Source organism: Scomber japonicus, chromosome 9 (assembly GCF_027409825.1).
Source record: "Scomber japonicus isolate fScoJap1 chromosome 9, fScoJap1.pri, whole genome shotgun sequence".
Classification (NCBI taxonomy): domain Eukaryota; kingdom Metazoa; phylum Chordata; class Actinopteri; order Scombriformes; family Scombridae; genus Scomber; species Scomber japonicus.
In genome coordinates, this window is record NC_070586.1 from 17,924,072 (window position 1) to 17,946,981 (window position 22,910).

The following is a 22,910-nucleotide window of genomic DNA, read 5'->3' on the forward strand; positions in this document are numbered from 1 at the left end:
TTCGTCTGTTAATTGAATACCTTTTGGGTTTTTGACTTTTGGTCTGAGTTTGTAAGGCATCACAAGGACATTTTCCTAACCCTAACCCTAACCCTAACCCGGTAGACAAAAGAATAATCAATAATGAAAGTAAATCTGTTGGAAGAAGAGAGTGATTCAAGATGGATAGAATAAGGAAGAGAAAGGAAATGAGTGAGAAATGCAGCTGGTATGGGAAATATTTAAAGTCAGTGACACTTTGTTTTAGGTCACAGCAGCTGAGCCTGCAGCGGGACACCTTCAAGATATCAACACATGCCGGGGTCAACCAGTTTTCTTAGTAGAAGGAATATGGGAATATGTGTCACTGAAGAAACACAGCTGTGTGTACACACACTCACGCTCACACATACGCTAATGCACACAGACACACACAGACACACACTCACACACATTTTTTTGGTCCAGCTGGGGTGTTAATTTCACCCCGAGGCTGTGTGAGTGTTGACCCCAAAACGCTGTAACCTCGTGAAGTGTGGAATTCTCTAAGCCTGAGGCCGTAATGTGCTGTTTCCTGTAGAGAGAGAGTGCATTCCTTTGACTTGTCCCATTCCTTGCTGCTTGCTGTAAACTAAAGGTCTTTGGGTGGCAGTCCACAACTTGGAATGTGTTCAGAACAGACAGCGAGTTCTTTCTACAGTAAGCACATCCCTTCCATCTTTTTTCAATCAGACCTTTCTTCATCTCCTAGCACACACACACACTGAAAATGGATGCGTCGCTTTCTACATACCTGTGTTCCCATTTTTCCTCTTGGCAGCTCTCTTAAAACCAGGCCTTGGGGTAGCTTTGCCTTTGAGCGTTGAGTGTACTAGACGAGTCAACTTGTTAGTGCACTGTCAGTGTGCGTAGGGTCTAAATCAGTTCCATGCATGCTCTTTTAAAGGGAGGGCTGGTGTAATGTAGATGTGTAGCTGGCCTAGCAGTAGAAAGCATGTCGCTCCGGTTAGCCTAGGCCTGCTATTAATGATGAGTATTATAAACATGCCTTCAGACAGGATCAGATGGGAATGCTGTTTGGGTCCAGAAAAAAAGAAATCAAGTGTGTTTTCCTAATGCCCCAAGACATGGCCCCCTCCCTCCCTGTTCCATTGGTCTGACTGGGTGGTCCAGACCAACAGAACAGGCATGCTTATGTTCAATGTTAATGCCATTACAACGGGCTGAAAATATTCAATCTATGTCTGCTGATGCACAAATTGAGCAGAATTGTTAAATTGGATTAAGACATAATAAAATGTTACAGATTTTTTCACACAGTTGACTCTTAGTGGGCTTTTTTTCATGGTGTGTGTGTGTGTGTCTGTCTGTGCGCGTGCAAGTGAAAGAAGATGCCTATAAATTGTCTGAGCTTTCACTGAGCATTCAGTCACTGATGATGGAAAGGCTCAAATCATCTGCCTGTAAATCAGACACAGATACACAGACTTTAAGGATGCACATGCAGGCACAAATCACTGGTTGATTTGAGTATTTAAAAGCAACCTAAAATGTACACAGCATGCATGTTTATATAGCTTTTAAAGTTTGGAGGCATTTTTTTTGTCATTTGTTTGTTTAGCCTAGTACTTGACTGAAAATGTGAGACTCTGTCCATGTCTGCAATTGCATGAATTTGTTGGTGCGTGAGTGTCCGTTTGTGAGGGAGACTTTGCCAGAGTTGCCTTGGCTGTACTGGGGTGGAGCAGGGCAGCTAAAGGGCCTGAAAGGCTGCTTTTGTAGGTCGGGCAAGCTGAGGGCTCAGAGCGCACGCACAGGGCTTAGTCCCACCACGATACTGGGAGCAAAGCCTGGAAGAGAGCCTCTCTCTCTTTATCAAATACATACACACAGACGCACACACACATACTGTCACACACACTCGCACATATGCACTCCACGTGGTCTGGCGCTGCTGACTTGTTAGCAAATTTGAGTAGAAATATTGGGCTGTTTTTGTGAAATGCTGATTTGTTGGAGTGATGTTACTCTTCTGGAATCAAAGGAGTCAGGGTGTTTGGCGCTGTAGTGGTGCAATCTCACTGTAAGCAAAGTGTTTTTGTTTAAGATACAAGTCTGATAATGTTGTGGCTAGGCTGGCATGCCTTTTGGGTTTGCTTTGCAGAAAGAGATGAGGATCATTTCTTCACAGTCACAGATGTTGTAGCACATGATGCTGCGTTTGAGTGTGAATGATCAGATCAGCTGTGTTCAGCCTGTCACACCTTCAGTCTGTCAAGAATTTGTCAGTGTTAATTTGAACATGAAACAATCCCAGTTTTTCTTAAGGGGAACTGTACTTTAACCATTTATTGTGTTGTTCTACATACTCAGAGGGACTTTCTGATATTTTCTCCCAGTTTTTTTTATTACTGATCAATTACAAAAGATTTTCTAAATTCAGCTTGTTGTAAGAGAGCATTGATTACTATAGGCAGCAATGGTCAGTATCTTCAGCTTTTGGGTGTATGGGGACTTAAACGCCTGGGTCAAAGTTTACACACTCTAAAATGTTTGGGGGGGTTTTTTTTCAATGAAAAACTGAAACCGATGAGCGTACTACTATAATAAGATTGAGCCTGCACCAAAGCATTTATGATAAGCATGTGTTTGTGTGTTTGTACCAAATGTCTAACTATGCAAGTTTAAACACATTCACTCTTTTTCTTCCAGTCGGTGGGCGTGTGAACCAGGAACTGAGGTACACACGTCAGAAGATAGGTGAGGAGGCAATGTTTAACCCTCAGCTGATGATCCAGACGCCGCGGGAGGACGGAGCCAATGTTTTAACAGTGGACGCGTTATTGCAGCACCTGGAATCAGCCATCCGAGCCAGCAGAGTTCATGTTTACCTTTATAACAGGTGACTAAGTATTAAATGACTACCTGTGGTTTGGTCTTCCTTCGTATCTCTTCCTGTTTGCATCATATTTTGTGTTTCTGTAAAATTAAATCCTGCTACAAATATGTGACACTCCTAATGTTCAGTATTAGTTGACACTGGTAACTTTTCTTTGTATTCATATTTTCTTTTGTTGTAGTATTGTATTGCAGTGTTTATTCAGGTCTGCTTAATATTTGGTCCTTCCCATCTAGTATGTCCACGCATGCTGTTTATACCTGTTTTTGGCATACAGTTATGTTTTCTAGAATTACTTCAAGGTGATGAAAGATTAAGCATTATTTTATTATCATTCTTTGATTAGCCTAGCCTGAAGGACTCAGTGTGTGATAGAAAACTGAACAGAAACTCTTTTGTTCTCCCCTCCAGACAATGGAAATTAGAACACTTATGCTACAAATCAGGAGAACTAGTCACAGAAACTCATTTTATGGATCAGGTAAGGCACAAAAGTTTTTTTATATAGACTTAAATGTCACCAATCCAATCTTTGTTTGTCTTTGTTATTATTTTCACTTCCTGGTGTCAATTTTCATCAATCCTACTGTGCATGTGTCTGTTGAATCAGATCATAGAAAAGCTACACCCCTGCCTCATCATCACCCCTTTGGACTGTTTCTGGGAGGGAGCCAAGCTCCACTCTGGAATGGTCTATCTCCCGTAAGTACAGAAAACTGCCTGTATTTTATGTGTTTGCACAATCACAACATGCCAACACAGCCTATAATAAGATTGATCAATCTCTTTCAAGCGACCCATATGGTCAAATGCAGCTTTTTGTTTTTATAACCAAATTGGGCACACATAAGGCTTTCCTCGCTGTGAGGTCAGTTGGCAAACTGACTAAAATGATGTTTAGGGACAGTAAGACCTTGAATACTGAGCTCATGAGTGCTGGTTTTGGGATCAGTGTATGCTAACAATAACAGTATGTTCAGATTGTTTTCAAGACAGAGAGCGAGGAGGAGGAGATCTGGATCTCTGAATCTTGTTTTTTACCCCTTTAGTAGAGGCTGCCCAAACATGCTCAACCCATCCAAACAGACACTACAGAGGAACAAGAGCGTGCGTGCATGTGTGTGAGTGTGTGTGTGTCCTGAACTCGTCCCCTCTGAAGGCTCTATTGTAGTGGTTGCTGGCATGCGTATCACTGGCGATAGTTTCTCTCCAGCCCTGGGCCTCACACCATTGTCTGGGCCTTCTGTTGCTAATGGCCTGCTGCTACAGTAATACTCAGCAGACCCTTACCTCTGCATGTGTGTGCGCATGCACATGTGTGCACATAAGTGTGTGCCATCACCAGACGTGCATACATGGGTTTTGTCAATGTGTTAAAGTCTATGAGCAGGAATCTTCTACATATGAAAATGTGTGTGTGCGCGCATGTGTGTGTGTGTGTGTGTGTGTGTGTGTGTGTGTTGGCCTTTGGTCTCAGATGGTAAATAAGGTTTTTACTATGTTCTGGTTGGGAGGCTGGGAATAATAACCCAAGCCTGGTTAAGCACATACAATGTAGTCTGAATGACAGAGAGAGAGAGATTCAGAGAGAGACTGGAATGTGCAAGGCATAGAGAGCATAGAGGGACAAGGACTGGTTGGAGCAGGAATTCAGCACTCTGCCATTGCATGATGGGAATTGGTCTCCATTTATTGTTTTCTGTCACCTAGCAAGGAAGAGATTTTTCTACCCCTTCTTGTTATTTGATGTAGTATATCTTACAGGCATAAGGCTATTAGTGTCAGTTAAACTTTGGAGCCACTTGCAGCAAGACAACCCAACACAAACTTTTGACTAGCTCCCTATATTATTATTATTTTTTTAATTTTAAATGACTGATGCCTTACTTTCATTATTTCTTATTTTATTTCATGCTCAAAGTTGCATCGCATTTTTACATTTTCATTTATATTACTATTACTCATGTCAGAGTAGAACTAACTAATATTTTCTATTTTTTAATCAGTTAAACAAGCCAATAGAAATCCAACACATATGTGGATAAACCAGTAAACTGTGAATTTGAATCAAACATGTTTGCGATCATAGAAAATTTGCAGCTTATTTTTGTTAGTAGATCCCACCCCATGCATAGAGGTCATTGGATTGGTCTAAGGGGTCGCAAGATGATAGGACAGGAGAAGACAACAAGACAAGGTCAAAAACCTAATATATGGCTGGACAAAATTGTGGCCAGTTTGTTACAGTGATAGTCTGGGGTAGTGTCTGTAATGGTAATTCCTGGATATCTGCAATTTTCTGTAGTGGTCCCAGTAATATTTGTTGTAGTGAAGTGTTATGAAGTAACCTATCACATGACATGGTTAAGCTATGTTTTGAGTCAGAAGACAACATTATAAATGCAGTTGTAAGAAGACCAATACTTTCCGCTCCTACCTGTGTGCTGTTCCCTCTGCCTGTCGGTGTACGTAGAGCTGCTTTCTCTCCTACTCTATGTTGGACTGTTACAGATTTTTAATATGATTCTGTGCCTAGCGTGCGATATCTTGGTAGGATTTCAAGCTATGATTGTATAATTCCGAATTATTAGCTTCTCATTGTCCAGATCAGCCATGCTTTCTCCTTGTGTGAGGGAGCTACATTGCATCAGGTTGTAAATTCATTGCGGATAATGACAAAATGTTCAAATATTTTAAAATTTCACAGCAATACTGTTTACCATTGCCAGTATTTTCTGCCAGCCTCACCTAATTTTAACTCCTTGTTCTACTAAAATAATATCTGATTTGCTGCCAACCTTTACCTGAATCCACGTGAACAGCATTAATTGAGGTGCTTTAATTGTGTTCTGTCCCTCGTGCCTTTTGGTGTATGGGGAGCTGTTTTCTCTTCTACTCTTCTCTATGCTGGACTGTCGTAACTAGATGTTTGATCTGATTCCACTCTAAGCCAGTGATAAATTCGGAATGAGCTGCAGTTAGTGGGTGGAGGCGCTGTAAACGAGGATGTGATACCAGGATGTGATACAATAATACTCATTCCGATTAATTTCGAGAAAGCAGTGACTAATGGGGAAACTCCAATACTTCACTGGCTAACCAATGGTGTAACTTCATCAGTCAGCTACTCACTCACTCACTCAGTCATGGACAGACATGTTTGTAGCGCTGGCCATTCTGTTGTGGTACTTTTCTTTCTTCAAATCTTCCTCAAACCTTTGCTTTATTTATTGTAAATTTCTATATTATATCTCCTCAAGCCTCTAAAAATTATTCAAATGTTCAATGTTCAAATGTTCAAAAAGCCCTCTTTTGTTGTTGCTTATTTTAGGAGGACTCAAGCCAAAAAGGTTTGGGAACTACTTGCATAGACCACTATATTTGGAGGAAGAACTGAAAGTCAGTGTACTTGAAATGTCAGATAACGCATAACAGTTGGGACTATAGGTCAAAAATGGAATGGGAAGTGAATCTGTTTTTTGGGAAGTGAATTTTTTTTCAATGGACAGTTGAGCTTAATAATTTTACAGTTTGTCTTCATTTTCTCTTCCAAATAACGTTGACCAAAACTAGGGATAAAACTAGGGACCTGTATGCTTAATTTCCTGACTGCTCATGTTTCTTACCCTGTCTGACTAGTGATGTTGCCACACTTCCAGATCTCTGCAATGAATATAATGTGAACAATATAATTATCTAAGATAGCAATTGCAGCCAAATGTACAAAACTGACAGCCAAGTTTTGTAAAAAAAAGAATTTCCCATTTCATACTGTCCATACAATACAAACAAAAGTGCCCAGGGACATGAACAGCACTTCAAAGCACATTATCAGAGTCACTCCATACTCTTTTACTCTTTACATTCACAGAGGTAAAGACCCTTTACAATGGACCAACTTTGACCCTAAAGATTTCCTTGAGGACTTGCGAAGGGCAAAGTTCCCTGTGGAAGGCTTTGAGGACATGTTGGAGAAGGCAGACGTCGGACACGGCTACATGGATAGACCCTGTCTGAACCCTGCAGACCCCGACTGCCCCCTCACTGCACCAAACAAGAACTCAACAAAGGTAGACTCAAGTGTTTGACTGTATGTGTACACATGCAACAATTATATGTTTTGGTAACACATAAAGTCTCAAGATTGAGCCTAGCTGCTGACAGCAATTTTCTCGCCTATTGCTTTTATTGCACCAGCCATTCAACGTGGCGCGGGCCCTGACTGGCGGTTGCCATGGTCTGTCCAGGAAGTACATGCACTGGCAGGAGGAACTGATCGTAGGAGGGACCACCAAGAACGGCAGTGGACCCCTGCTCAGGTAACATACCCACACTTACACATACACACCCTCATAAACACTGCTGTGATCACTGCAGCACTTATTCTGGAAAGAGCGTGTGTGTGTTTTTTGTTCTTTTATACTCTCCGAAACGGTGCGTGTATGCGTGCGTGTGCGCTGTGTGCTGTAAATCTTGCAGTCATTAGCAGATTCCAGTGAAATCTTAGAGCTCCAGCTGTTCCTGCTCAGCTCTGGCTGCTCTGCTTGGACACTACCCATTCATACACACACACAAACACACACACACACACACACACACACACACACACACACACACACACACACACACGTGCACAAAATGATCTATTGCCTGGCTAGTTCATCCAAATATACAGCGATTTGAGGTACATGGATTTAATTCCAGCGCAAGCACCAAGACAAAGTTTATAGATTATGTGGTATACTTAAAGACCTATACACTGATTTGTGTGCAGTGTATAGGTTTGAATGCCCTTCATAACAGAACACATTACACACATTGAATTAGTGTATTGCATATTTTTATATAAATATAAAATATACAAAAGAATTGAAAGCATGCACATTTTATTAAGCAATAAGCAGATTCCTTTAACAGGGAAAGGCTACTCAAATTATCTAACATTTTGCTAATGGACCACTTATTTTAATGTTAAATTGCAGTTTGGATGGTGCGTGCACATGCATGAACACACAAAGGCAACCCCCCACACACACACACACATTCACACACACATACTGCTCACAGAGTACAGTGGGGTGCGTTGTTTGTTTTGTGGTTGTGTTTTTTTCCTGGCAAGGTTGGGTCATTAGGGTGTCTGTGCGTGCCTGCCTGCCTATGTAAGTGTGCGTGTGTGTGTGCGTGCGTGCGTGTGTGTGTGTGTGTGTGTGTGTGTGTGTGTGCGTGCGTTGCAGGCATGTGTGCTTGTGTGCGTGCATGTGGTTTAGGTGTGATGTCCATTGGGCTATAAGTGCTGGCACTCAGTTTCTACATCTTGTTTACTAACTGCCACCATTACCATGATTATCACCACATTACAGAGATCACATTCATAAACAGAAAAGCTAGCGAATGTCCACTCCTTTGCTTCATAAAAGTAAAAGTTGATGATTTGAAAATACACAGATTGACTTGACTTGCTGTTCTTAAATTGTACATCAGTCCAAAGTCATTTATTATGATTAATTAGTTGTATTGCTTTATTTAGACCAGGACTTTGTATTCCTCATTACACTGGACCATGGCTGAACCTCACAGATTTGGACCAGATACTTATTTTATAGGATCTGGCACTGTTTTTTACTACTATCAGGCATGGTCAATAAATTTACTGACATATTAATCCATAGTGTGATTCCACTTTGTGTGTAATTTTACCAGATGGTATAAGGGCCTATATATCTTTGGTATGTTGTTTTTCGCTGCCATCATCCATAAGGGGCACACTGGCTGGAAAGCAAGGTCACAACCTGCTGTTTCAAATCATTCCATTGTCATTGCTTGGAGCATTAGCAATGATGTACATGCTAAGTACATGACCAGCAGGAGGACCAGAGTAGGTGAAAACTTAAGAGTGGGCAGTATGTTTATATAGGGCTGCATCAGGTCAATTAGCAGGGAAATGGAAGTGCTGTACAGTATGTGTTAAGTAGTTTAGTTTTTAGTGTCTACATTAATGCTGAAATAATCATGGAAGTCACTTATCGAGCAAAAATGCCAAAAAGAATTACCTGTTTCAGCTTCTCAAATGTAATTATTTGCTGTTTTTTGTTTTTAAATTTTTTTATTTTAAATTGAATAATTTTGGGGTTTGGACTGTTGGTATGACAAAACAAGCAATTCAAAGACATTTTGAAAATTGTGGTTTTTGACTATTTTCTTATATTTAGAAGTTGATCACTTAATCACAAAAGAAATCAACAGGTTAATGAAATGGAAAATGAAAACTACCATCATTTGCAGCAGTTATTCTTATGTTATTCTTTCACAAACTGCAGTTAAACAAGGAGTTGTTTGTGATAAAATAAGTCTGACGGCTGTGGGCATCTGTACTCTTGACTCTTTAGTCATATCAATTTTAACAATATTCTGCTTATACAGCAGGTGTGTTCACCACACCATTGTTTATGATGACTGTTATCCAATGTGCTCCAGTTGCTGCTGTTTTGAGTTCTTTTTCTCTTCCCTTACTGTTGGATTTAGTACCCTCTGTTTTGTGGGACCTCCTGATTTCAAATGCAGGTCGCAGGTTTTTTTGGCCTCCTGGGTTGATGGGTTTTGAGGATTACTCCATCTTTTCTGCTTCTCTCGTCTCCCTGTTGGTCTATTGCTCCTGATGGACCTGGTTTCCACATTCTGGATAGCCATAAGTGTTCAGCGATTGCTCAAGATACTTATTAGTATTTGCACTGCCTCTGTGGACAGAGTTCTAATAACCCAAAGATTTTTATGATAGTGAGTTGTGGGAATCAAACAAAAACACTGATTGTTGTTTCATGTACTTTTCAGAATCCAAGTTTCAACCCCCTTTGATGTTATTTGGAACGTCAAAAAAAACAACTCATTGTCGTGTAGATCTTCCCATGTAAACTTGATGTCATCAGTGAAGGCTTTGCACCTCATTGACCCCCTTCTTTTTGTTCCTCTTTCATCCTTTCAACCCCCCCCCCCCCCCCCATACTTTTGCCACCCTTCCTCCCTCCTTCCCTCCTTACAGTGCCCAGGCCTTACAGACCATGTTCCAACTGATGACTCCCAAGCAGATGTTTGAGCACTTTCGGGGCTATGAGGAGGTTTCCCACATCAACTGGAATGAAGAAAAGGCTGCAGCTATACTGGAAGCCTGGCAGAGGAGATACTCTGAGGTAAGGGCCAAAGCACTCAGAAATGAGAGAGAGAGGTCCAGAAAAGAGAGCAAGGAAAAAGAAAATGTAATAGAAATCTACCCTAAATCCTCAACAACCACATTGTAAATCACCAGCCGGATACAGGTGAACATGGAAAGGCCCCATCCAAAGCCCGGGCCCCTGATAGATACTAGAACCACAGTTGGTGTGTGGTAAAGGGCTGAAGCTTTCCTCTCATTGCTCTGTAGAGAAGAGCAATAGAGCAACAGGGTGAGCATGTCTGGAATACATTAAGGGAGTGCTGAATCTCTCTCTCTCTCTCTCTCTCTCTCTCTCTCTCTCTCTCTCTCTCTCTCTCTCTCTCTCTCTCTCTCTCTCTCTCTCTCTCTCTCTCTCTCTCTCTCTCTCTCTCTCTCTCTCTCTCTCTCTCTCTCTCTCTCTCTCTCTCTCTAACTTACTAACTTACTAACTTACAAGCAAACACACATGCAAACACATTCAGAAATTCACACACAATCGCTTTCCCAGCTGTGGCCCCATTGGTGGCTCATGTGTGACATCATCTGGTCTTTGTTTTGGGGCACCCAACCTCTGTTCGACATGGTCTGTGTGTCTGTGTGTATACAAGTGCATGTGTGTTCGCCATTCATTTTAGGGCCCAGTGTTAGTGTTTTATCAATGGCAATCATAAAAGTTGCAAGAGATACCAAGTAATGCCATATAGTGTGTGTGTGTGTGTGTGTGTGTGTACATACATGTGTGTATTACAGTATGCACGATAAGGCGTGCCTGCAAGAATAGTATGTGCATGCATGTCGGTATGTGGCTGACACATGTGTGGGTTCACACGTGGGTGCAAGTGTGTGTGTGATCTAGTGTGTGTTTCCTAATGTGTGTCAGCCAGCATTGCTCCCCACTGAGTAGTAACTGCAGTTCAATGTTGAAGCCATCTGTCTACCCTGAGATAGTGAGAGAAGGAGAGGATGGGTCATGGTACTGTCTGCAGATTCTCCTAAATATCTCTTACAACAAAGGCAGAGTTCATCATTCAGCACAGCGATTTGTTTCGGGGAGATTCTGTTCCTAGAGACATACATGTTGTTTATCAAACAGGCTGGATAACAGACTAGATGTACAGTCTGGCTGTCATTTTAGGTGCAACTTGTATTAAATCAGTGAAATGCACCTCTTTTCTTTAGGGATATGCATTTCAGACAGGATTATATAGTGTAAGAAAAATAAGAACTTATGATGAAGACAGTTAAATGTATATTTTGTTGGATTAACTAACTAACATTAGGTTAGTTGGCAAAATTGGCACTGATTATACTAAGAGAAGAGGAAAAGAAAATGTAATCAACCTTTATTTTGCAGAGACTCATTTTTTTAAAACAGTTCTCTTAGAAAGAACAGGAGAGTTCACTATAAATGGGCACAATATCTGACCATTTAAAATGAGAGGTTATAGCTAAACAGTCATTAAACTTGAACTTGAACATTCACTGAGCTCCTTCTGCACTTCTTCTTATGAAATGTACATTTTTGTGGTTTGTGTTTTTAATGGTTTGCAAGAAACCTGAACAGGATTGCTTGCTTTTATTTCATTAATTCATTTCAGTATAGCTTTTTCCCTCTTCTGGAGTAATTTTTAACATTGCTTGCTCTCTCTCCCTGTCTCCTTTTCCAGGCGGTGCTGCAGAGTGTGGCAGCAAATTCGTCTCAGAAGGTCTTGTCTTTCACCACCACTACTCTGGAAGATATTCTCAAGTCTTTCTCTGATATTAGTGTCATCCGTGTGGCCAGTGGTTACCTGCTGATGGTGAGAACAGAACCAGACCTTAATGCACAATATGGTTTAAGTTTAGGTTAAGGAGAGGAGAGGGGTTTTCGATGTGTTCCAACACATAAAGATTGAGCAATTAATTAATTATGTGTTTGCTGTTTGTCTCCAGCTGGCCTATGCGTGTCTCACTATGCTGCGGTGGGACTGTGCCAAGTCTCAGGGGGCTGTGGGGCTGGCGGGTGTCCTGCTGGTGACACTGTCTGTAGCAGCTGGCTTGGGCCTCTGCTCTCTCCTTGGCATCTCCTTCAATGCCGCCACTACGCAGGTGACTCACACACATGCAACTGGAAAGAGATAATCAAGATAATTTAACTGATTCACACTCTTTTCTCTACATTAATATAACAACTCAACATTCTGCACAATTTCCAAAAAGTACACACTACATGCTCCTAAAGTAGAACACAAATCAGTTCTTGCTGTATCTCTTGTTGTGGTTCATTAAGTGTGTGTGCTGCAGGTGTTACCATTCTTGGCTCTGGGTGTTGGAGTGGATGATGTCTTCCTCCTTGCTCATGCCTTCAGTGAGACTGGACAGAACAAGAGGATCCCATTCGAGGTGAAGCAAACATCCAAACTCTCATCTGCTCCTATTCACCTTCTGCTGCGTTATCTCCTCAATTGAGGAATGTGTGAAAGCCTGTCTGTGCCTGTGATGTAGCATCAAACAAGCCATGTACCACACACTCAGTCTGCTTATCTAAGCAATACTCCATGTTAAATGTTTTCCTATTTCAGAGTAGAATTGGGAACCATTCTTTTTTCATATTTTCCATAGTCTTCAGATGAGATTTTTTTTATAGTTGGTTTCATTCTCAAGATACATGTATAATTTTACCAAAACAATATGATATTCAGAATATTATGAATTAAGTTGGCTTTACTGGAGTCACTAGAGTGAGTACATGCTCATGAGTGTTCCTGAAAAGCATGTAGAACATTGTGTAATCTGATTCAATGAAAGGGAGCTTGCAAGTGTAGATTGTGAATTGCCCCCATGACAGTAGTCTCTAGCTTCCACACAAGCAGATCAAGACACATATAGAGTTTAACTTTCCCAAAAAGGGAAAAAGATAGATATTGAAGTTTCCTTTATTTTGCATGTGTATATTTCTGCAACCTTGTTTATGAATGTATGTGTGGGTTTTGTAGAGAGGGATCACTTTTCATCTCCAGAGGGGGGAAAACACAGGCATGTATTTGCTTGTTTTTGTTTTCCCCTGCTTCCCTCCCCTCCTTACCCTCGTCTCTGTGCCTCCCTCATCCCCCAGCTTCCTTTGTGTGGCTGATATGAAAACTAAACAGAGCTGAACCTGATCTCTCCTGTCTGGCACACACAAACACACACATATACACACACAGATACAAACATGCACACGCCTGCAGACACTCTCTGTGTGGTCCTGCACGTCCTCAAATCTTCACACAGTTACTGCCAAACCCTCCGGAGCTGTGTGTATGCTTATCATTTTTCTGTTTTTGTGTATTTTACTAGAAGAAATAGCAGAAAATAGTTGTTCAGCAGCCATGATTTTACTACAAAACTGATTTGTTTTGAGGGACAGCAGGTCATTATGTCCTTTCTTTTCTTAAATTTTTTTTCTTCCTTCTTCAAACAGAAGTAGACAGGCCCTGATGGATTATCTAAAAGCACTTCAGGGCTTCAAGACTTGTTGCAATCACTGTCATTCATATCAGAATTATGATAATTGTACATAATCTCAAGTATTACACATTTGCCTTTGGCTACCATCTGATCAAAAGAGTTGAGTTTCATTGCTTTTCCTTTCATCTGCCTCTCTCTTGTCTCTCTCAGGATCGTACAGGCGAGTGTCTGAAGAGGACGGGAGCCAGCGTGGCTCTCACCTCCATCAGTAATGTCACAGCATTCTTCATGGCAGCCCTCATCCCCATCCCAGCGCTCAGAGCTTTTTCTCTACAGGTATGCCCAGTAGTTTGTGTGTTTGTGTGTGGTGTGTGGTGTGTGTATGTGTGTGTGTGGTGTGTGGTGTGTGTATGTGTATGTGTGCGTGTGCGTGTGCATGCGTGTGTGTGAGAAAAAAAGTTCAGTCATGTGGGGGTTCTCTCTGCCTCACACTAATAGTCCTGTTCCAGTCCACATTGGCTCCAGATTTTGTCCAGACCGTTGTTTTATTGATTTCATTCATCAAACTGAAAGTGTGTGTGTGTACGGGGAGGAGTGTGTGTTTTGTTAAATTCATACAGCCCTCTCCCTCCCTCTTTGAGGCTGTTTAGTGGTGGGCCCGGTGTCTGTCCAGATTGTGGCTGAAGTCCATGTAACTGAATCCCTCTGTGTGTGTGTGTGTGTGTGTGTGTCTGTGTGTGTGTGTGTGCGCGCGCATGTGTGTGTGTGTGTGCGCGCGTGTACATATGCACTTGCGAATCCTAGTCCTTGTGCGTATATGTGAATGCGGAGTTGTAGTGTCTGTGTGGGAGGTTTGAAAAGCAATGGTCTAGCGGTTTCTGTGTGTGTGTGTGTGTGTGTATGTGTGTGTGTGTCTGTAAAGGTGGGGGGAACCAGTGGGGAGCTCTGACTTCTCTAACATCTGTCAGTAATTATAGACGTCATCAGAACAGTGAAAAACTGGGACAGAAAGAGCCGTCTGTCACTATAGCGAACTGCCTTCACTAATCACTGAATGGTTAGTTCATACAAACGCTCATTAAAACACAGGGATACATATTGGAAAGAAAAAAAATGAGATACTGTAAATATAAACAGTATAGGTTGTACAAAATGGGTTCAACTGACATAGCACCACCAATCATTTTGTCCACAGCTGCTTTGTGAGAAGGGCTGCTGTACAATATTGCATACACAGATTGATGTGGTGGTGCAGCTATTAGAAAACATGCTATATGTTCCTGACTGTCAAAGTCTTTGAAACCAAAAAGGTTCCACAAAGCAGACTGTGACTCTTGTTTGAGTCAAATTATCACAACTGCCATTAGGTGAGTTTATTTAATCTTCCTCACAACCACCAACAAAGTTTACTTGATCCTCCTAACCTTTCTCTTAAAACATGCTATGCCGTTTTCTCTCACATTATATGTCTAATGCACAGTTAATCATGTGATGTAACACTGTCTTGACATTTGTTGATACAGCTTAGGGATAAATTAGGTGTAGATGTAAAGGCATTAGCCTGAAGAATCAGCAGCATTTGCCCCTCCCTAATTATCGCGTAGGCGCTGTTGAGTAAGATAGCGTTGCAGTTTGAAGCAAAGTTGAAGCTCTGTTTCAAAGGCTTTCTTTTTCACTTTGCTCTTCTTCAGAAAACATTGAAAGCTTGCAATATGCATCAGCTACCAGGAGTATAATTAATACTGTGTGTATATACAGCTACTGGTAGATAGTGCTATAAGTACTTTATATATTGCACCATGTTTAATGTAGTTGAGCAAATAATGATCCCTCTCTCTCCCTTTCCCTTACACACTCCCATACACACACACACACACACACACACACACACACACACAAGTGAGGCAAGATATCGCCACAGTGCGTACAATATTAGCATGTGTGGATAGATGGCTTTAGTACAGCTAGTCTGTCAAACATGATCCATTTACCCCATGGGTCTAATCCAAGCAGCCTGATTTTATGCACACACATACAGGCACTCACACATGCATAACACACACACACATGGACATAGCATGCATTCTTTACACTTGTGGTTTTGTGAGTGGTGGAGGGCAGAACACACATGGAACACACAAATACATGCCAGAAACGCAACCACTGGTACTGTCCCTCAGCCTAGTATCAATGCTGAGATGTGTGTGTGTGTGTGTGTGTGTGTGTGTGTGTCCCTTTATCAGCATTAAACACTTCCTGTCATCGACTCCTCTAAGGATTCATCTCTCTCTCTCTCTCTCTCTCTCTCTCTCTCTCTCTCTCTCTCTCTCTCTCTCTCTCTCTCTCTCTCTCTCTCTCTCTCTCTCTCTCTCTCTCTCTCTCTCTCTCTCTCTCTCGCTTCCTTCCATCAGTATGAACAAAAAAACAGGAATCTTGTCCAGATAACAACACGAAAACACACACAGGAACACACACATTCATGCATGGAAGACAGATGTGATGATAAATCTTCCCACTCTGGGGTCAGCTAGCGGTCGAAATATATATGTGTGTGCGTGTGTGTGTGTGTGGAGTCTGAATCTGTCTGGACGTTAGTGGGCCAGTTGAGAATGAATTGTTCTTCTACTCTGTCACTTTTTGTCTCTCACATTATTTCTCTCTGTTGTTGACTGAGTAGTGAGCTGAGGAATGAGGGAGGGCAAGGATGTGTGTGTGTGTGTGTGTGTGTGTGTGTGTGTGTGTGTGTGTGTGTGTGTGTGTGTGTGTGTCTGGTTGGTGTCAAGGTGTGGTTTAAGTAAGAGGCTGTAGAGTTTTCTAAACTGGCAGTAGATGCGTGTGTGTGTGTGTGCATTTTTTGGTGTGATTGTGTAGGGGTTGTGTGTTGTCTGTACAGCCGCAGCGCCTGCTCATCACCTCAGGCCCCGCGGGCCTCCAGCTCCTTGGGTGGTCTGGCACACACACAGGATTGTGTGTATGCGTGAGTGTCTGTGCATGACTCTGTGTGTGTGTGTGTGTGTGTGTGTGTCAGTGTAGTGGTCTGGCAACTACGCAAGATCCAGATTGTACTCTGGGCAGGGCCCCAACCTAACCCCAACCCCCATCCTCTGCTCCAGTGCACCACCTTCAAATACTTAACCACAACACTGTACTGGCTTCTATTACACACAGACACACAGACACACACACACACACACACACACACACACACACACACACACACACACACACACACACACACACACACACACACACACCTCACTTTTCTCTGCACACTCAGTGTTTTAGTCTTGAAAGGAACTGAACATGTGTTGAAAGGCAGTTTTTCCCTGACGCCAGCTTATTCAGATTGTGTTATTTTAAGGCATATTTAAGCTTAAACTTGCGATTATTTTCATTATCGATTAATCTATTGATCATTTTCAATTAGTTATTGGGTCCATAAAATGTTAGAAAATAGTGAAAGATGCTGATCAGTGTTTCCCAAAGGCCACAGTGACTTCCTCAAATCTATTTACATTACTGCCATAGAGGACTAAAAAAACAGAAATTATTTACATTTCAGAAGCTGACATCTGAGAATTTAGACATTTCTAATAAAAAATGTCTCAAAACACTAATTGATTATCAAAATAGCTGGCAATTAATTTAATAGTTGACAGCTAATCACTGTTGCAGCCCTACTTCCCATTATTTGTGTTATGAGACTATAATTCTTTGAGGTTGTACAACAAATGTTGTATTCCTCAATATTTCATTACCCTTCTTTCTTTTTTTTCACCACATGATTTCAGATTTTGTCTAGGACAAAATTGTATTTTGATTTTATGATCTTTATCTTTAAACTCTGTGTAAAGTAAGAATAAATATGTGTTCTGAATGTGACATACATGTGTTGTTAACCAGCCTACCAAATTTGAATGATTAAAACAATCGCCAAATATATGAAATTAGGCTTCAAAGTTGTGTAAAAATCAACCTCTTTCTCTGCTACCAAATGCTGTGGGAGTGCCCGCCGAGTTCGCTTAAACCACGTCCCCTACTAAGTGTCACCTGTCAATCAAAGTCACCACCTCTACCCAAAACATGGACGCTAGCTTTCTGCTGCTAACTCAGCTACTAGCCCGGCGGCTAGCTCGGCCGCTAACTCAGCTAACTGTAGACTGTAGTAGTAGTAGTGTGCGCTGAATGTATTTATACTGCTACAGCAGCAGGGGCCGCCACGCTGCCCAGTAAATCCTGAACACAGAAATCTTGAAACACAGTTTGTGAAGCCTAGCTCCACAATTCAAATCTAAATCTTAAAAAAATATTTTTTAGAAATACATTTATGACCTATTTAATGTGTTTAGAAGAAAATGTCTGAATTCACTTTACACGGTCTTGAAAGCTATTCATGTGCAAGTTGCTTTTGGACCTTTCCATACAGTTTGCAACCCAATCTGTCTCCTCCATCACTTTTCAGCTGTCAACAGCTCATCAAACATGAGTTGAAAGACTTTTTACATATGATAACATTAAGCTGTCTATGTTTTTGGCAGGCTGCAGTGGTGGTGGTGTTTAACTTTGCCATGGTGCTGCTCATCTTCCCCGCCATCCTCAGCATGGATCTCTACAGACGAGAAGACAGACGTTTCGACATTTTTTGTTGCTTCTACAGGTGTGAACACACAGAGACAATACGCACAAGTTTTTCCATTTCCGATGAAGATTACTTTTTTCCTGTTTTTTGTTAATTAATTCCTACTTTCATGTGTTCTTCTGATCTCTTATCCTATCTCTTAACCTCACCTTAATATCACTCAGTCATAATCTAATTACTGCTTAAGATGTCTGTTTCTGTCTGGCTGCCTGGTTGTTTGACTGACTGTTTGTCTGTCACCATCCTTATTAAACTTTGCCAGTCTGCCTGCTAGTCGGGGCATGCTTGTTGGCAGAGCAGCCATACAGATGTGCACACACACTATTAAATTCCCTTGTTGGGTCTTTATATTCCCCGCTGTTGACAAAGAGAAGATTCACAATATTCAGATTCAGTGTGAGAAAAACTAATACATACCAAGTTCACAAAATCTGATGATGTGTGTTAAAATTTCTCCTCTTAAGCCGGGCTCCGACTACAGGAGTGTTGGGCTAATGTTAGATATACTACTGTTGACATATATTAAAACTGACAGTTAAAATATCACCTCCAGTTCTCACTGAAGAATAGACTTCCCATGTCTCCCCAACGATTTTTTCATCCACACTTGTTTAGCCTCCTGCTTTTGTTTTGTTCTCAGTGCAAAGCATTCTGTTTACATCTGCTTCCCCATGAGATCAAATAAGATATTTTCAAATCTTGTAGTGTGTGCATGTTTGAGATTAGAGTGAAGGACATCTGTGAATTTTATCCTTGTGTGCGTGATATAACCCAATTTCAAAATCAGTTAGAATTTCCGTAAATAAGGTCTGACATTTTTCACCGTCTCTCTCTCTCTGTCCAGCCCATGTGCCAATCGTGTGATTCAGATTGAGCCTCAGGCGTACCTGGATGGGGCCGACGGGAGTCGCTACAGCCCTCCCCCATCCTACCGCACCCCACCTCCCTCATATCGCACACCTCCCCCAAGCTACAGCAGCCCCCCTCCCTCCTACAGCAGCCATGGCTTTGCCCAGCAGACCCAGATCACCATGCAGTCCACTGTGCAGCTCAGGACAGAGTATGATCCCCGCACGCAGGCTTTCTACACCACAGCTGAGCCCAGATCCCAGATTTCCGTGCAGCCCATCAACCCAGCACCAGCCAGGAATAATCCTAATAATGACTATTACAGTGGCAACACCAGCAGCAGCAGGAGCAGTAGCAGCAACCGTGGAAATCTCAACAACAACAACACTGGGAGCCGAAATAATGGGGCATCTCGAGGTTCTGCCACTTTCTCCCATCACCATGCACCTCCTCCTGCTGCCCCGACCTCAAGTCCCAGCTCAGTTCCCCAGGGTGATGTTGCCTCATCAACTGGCCAGAGCCCAGAGAACAACAGCTCCACACGGGACCTGTTGTCCCAGTTTGGTGAAGCATCACTGGGTCTGCGATGCCTCGAGCCTCCCTGCTCCCGCTGGACACTGGCTTCTTTTGCTGAGAAGCACTACGCTCCATTCCTTCTGCAGCCCACCACCAAGGTCAGTTTAGTTTCTGTGGCTGCCAGAATAAAGAAGAGAAATGTGGAAAGGCTTCTGTCCCTAAACACATAGTTAAAAGTATGCTTACATTGCAGTGGAATCTTTACAGCCAGGAGAAGTATCCCTCACCAAAATACATTATAGTATCTTTAAACTGGAAAATTATGACTAAAATATTGCCGAGTTCCACTGACTAAATGCTGATTTATACAAAACAATAAAAAAAAGAGACTTAAACCGACTATTTTCAGTAAGTGACCGAGACTAAAGGTAAATTTAAAACTGATGTCAAAATTAACAATGATGTGTTTGTGCTGACTCACTGTGGCGATAATTTGAATGGGAGGGTTAGTCACCAGAAATAATGGAGGGCTAGGAGGAAACCTGGGGTGGAGGCTGTGGTCATGTCCTATTTGACTCGCATACAAGAAAGCGCACGCACACACACACACACACACATATGTGCTGACCTCAGTCTAGTGGGTGGCCAGTCCTCTCAAAACCTCACAGAACTGAAATCATCTGGTGGCCTGCTCTTGACATTATTAGAAAATCTTTCTGATTTCATCACACTGTCAGATGTTTCTCCATATTACAAAATTGCTTCATGCAACTCTCTGATTGCAGGATGCCTTAATCCAATGCTCCCCTTATTGCTGAATGATTTAGTAAGGAAAATTCCAGTTTATAACAACTTGGGTCTTGTATTTTTAGCCATCAGTTCTAATGGCTATGATAACATTGAACTAACCTCTATAATGAGTAAGATCTAGGAATGCTGCAACACTGCTAACAACGTTGCAACCCCTCCAGTGTAGTTCAAAGCTGCTTGTGCTTTTTTAGAAATATTAAATACACATTAGACTATGCATTTTCATAGATGATGGTAATAGATAAAGCTGCATCCTTGTCCTTTCCAGGTGGTTGTGATTGTGCTGTTCCTCTGCCTGCTGGGAGTCAGTTTATATGGGACCACCCAGGTGCGGGATGGCCTCGAATTGACGGACATCGTACCCAGAGAAACCAGCGAGTATGACTTCATCGGCGCCCAGTTTAAGTTCTTCTCTTTCTACAACATGTATGTGGTGACACAGCGGGCTGATTATGCCCAGAAACAGCCTCTGTTGCACCAGCTCCACCAGAGGTTCCACACTGTTCGCTATGTGCTGAAGGAGGACAATGGACAGCTGCCCCGCATGTGGCTTCACTTCTTCAGGGACTGGCTGCAAGGTAAAATGAAGCTTGATAAGAATCACCATCCAAACCAGACCCAAGTTGGATTGTTTTTTTTTAAAAGGGGACGAGATATAGCATTATGATTCAGGAGCATAAAACACTCATATACTGATGTCACAGATGATTCTGTTATTAATACATCATTTAACATCCCTATTGAGGACAGTTCAGGCATGGGGTTAATTTACTTTCCCATGAAACGTTTTTGGAATCATAGTTTTCGTCTCTGTTTTGACATGATTCTGCAGGAAACAAGATGTTGGGCAGGAGTTCAAAAGTAGGTGGGACTGCAAAATGGACACTGACAGTAGCTGATTAAGCTCACTTGCCTCTTCCAGAAGTGGGTTTGATGGAGGAGTACAACGTGGGAGGCCGTGTTTTTATACTAGGCCTTAGGCAATATACAATATATTTGAGTCTTTGGCAGTAGAAAAAGATCTTGGCAGTGTTATTTCCAAGCTGAAACTCAAATACACTCATCCAACTCATGCTTACGCTGGTTATGCTAGTTGTTATAAGTTTTTCTTAAAATGTATCACTTAGAAATATTAAGTATTTGGCATATAACAAGCACTACGCCACACTTTTAATTTTATGGGTGGTGGGATTCACTTTTGGTTGGGTCGTTTACCCAGTACTGATAGCTCCTAAAGAATGGTACAATGCCGCTGAACAGGGACATTATACTCCGCATGTCAACCCAATCCTTGAATCCTATTAAGTCATGGAAAATGAGTGCACTCACTGACTTGCTCCCAACGATAAAACATATTGTATGAGTCTGTGTGTGAGCCGGCTGGGAACCACACAGAGAGTGTGTGGGTGAGAGAGAGAGAACTGTGTCTGATATTGCTCGCTGCAATGGTGGGACAAATTGGAGCCAGACAGGCCAAGGAACGAGACCCAAAACAACATCTCCCACAGACGGACCACAGCATGGGCCTTGGGGGAGAGCCGAGAGGAGGGGAGTGAGACACATATGGATTAGAGAGTAGTATAGAAAAGGAGACACATGTTACTGATATTTTCCCTAATGATCTCTTTGAATCAAAAGCACCAGATTTGAGGCTTTTGATGTCTTGTTTGGTGGTTAAGAGAGTGGAGCCGAGTTATCATATTAAATCAATCAGGCTTATTATAAGTTTAGCGTGACTTTGCAGTGTTGTGTAATGTTCTTTTGTACGATGCTGTGTTGCTATGTGTTGTGTTTTCTTGTGGACAGGGCGTGTAACCTGTGGAATTGTTCCTATCTAACCAATCTTGTGGTTTCGTTCAGGTCTGCAGCAGGCGTTTGACAAGGACTGGGAGGCTGGCCGCATCACTGTAAACAGTTACAGGAATGGTTCTGATGGTGGCGTTTTGGCGTACAAGCTTCTGGTGCAGACAGGACGCAGGGACAAGCCCATCAACTTCAACCTGGTATGTTTAAGCTCATGTCAATTTTTCCCACAGTTTAAAAAGTGATTCAAGCAAAGATATGAGGAAGTGTACGTCACAGTCTCTATTTGTATCACACAGACTGCAATGTCAGGATACATCTGTGAGAAATACTGACACTAGTGTCAAAGCTATTTTGTCTTTTTGTGTGTGCATGTGTATGTGCCTGTTTAGTTAGCTCTGATTGGGATTGGGGGAGCCACACTTGGCTTATGAATTTTGTCTCTGTCTGTCTGTCTGTCTATCTGTCTCTCTCTCTCTCTCTCTCTCTCTCTCTCACTCCCTCCCTCCCCCTCTCCCTCTCTGCCTCTCTCTCTGTGATGACTTTACCGAACCCAGGAATTTAAAGCTCTCACTGGGACTAGAGCCTGCCTCTGAAAAACCTATTAACTCTTCATTTAAACCATTTGTCCAACTTGGTAGATCTGTATGCGTGATGCGCTTGCATGCAGGGCCTTGACTGTGAGATGTCTCCCCTTAGCATCGAGCCTGTCAGTTTAACACTTTGTCAGTGCTTCCAGCTACAGTTCATAGTATGAAAAGTTGGAAGGCTGAAAGAAATCAGTCCATAAAAATGAAACT

The 22,910-nt window shown here is 42.1% G+C and overlaps 1 protein-coding gene across 1 annotated transcript in view; it reads left to right on the forward strand.

Annotated features, from left to right (window-relative positions):
- Positions 1-22,910, forward strand: part of ptch1 (patched 1) — a 50,754-nt gene that overhangs the window by 13,927 nt on the left and 13,917 nt on the right. The window contains exons 3-16 of the mRNA XM_053326104.1: positions 2,692-2,881; positions 3,290-3,359; positions 3,489-3,580; positions 6,750-6,948; positions 7,076-7,197; positions 9,915-10,062; positions 11,732-11,863; positions 11,997-12,152; positions 12,348-12,446; positions 13,704-13,829; positions 18,032-18,150; positions 18,977-19,655; positions 20,576-20,885; positions 22,168-22,310. Coding sequence (XP_053182079.1) covers positions 2,692-2,881; positions 3,290-3,359; positions 3,489-3,580; positions 6,750-6,948; positions 7,076-7,197; positions 9,915-10,062; positions 11,732-11,863; positions 11,997-12,152; positions 12,348-12,446; positions 13,704-13,829; positions 18,032-18,150; positions 18,977-19,655; positions 20,576-20,885; positions 22,168-22,310 — 2,585 coding nt within the window. The remainder of the gene's footprint in view (positions 1-2,691; positions 2,882-3,289; positions 3,360-3,488; positions 3,581-6,749; positions 6,949-7,075; positions 7,198-9,914; positions 10,063-11,731; positions 11,864-11,996; positions 12,153-12,347; positions 12,447-13,703; positions 13,830-18,031; positions 18,151-18,976; positions 19,656-20,575; positions 20,886-22,167; positions 22,311-22,910) is intronic.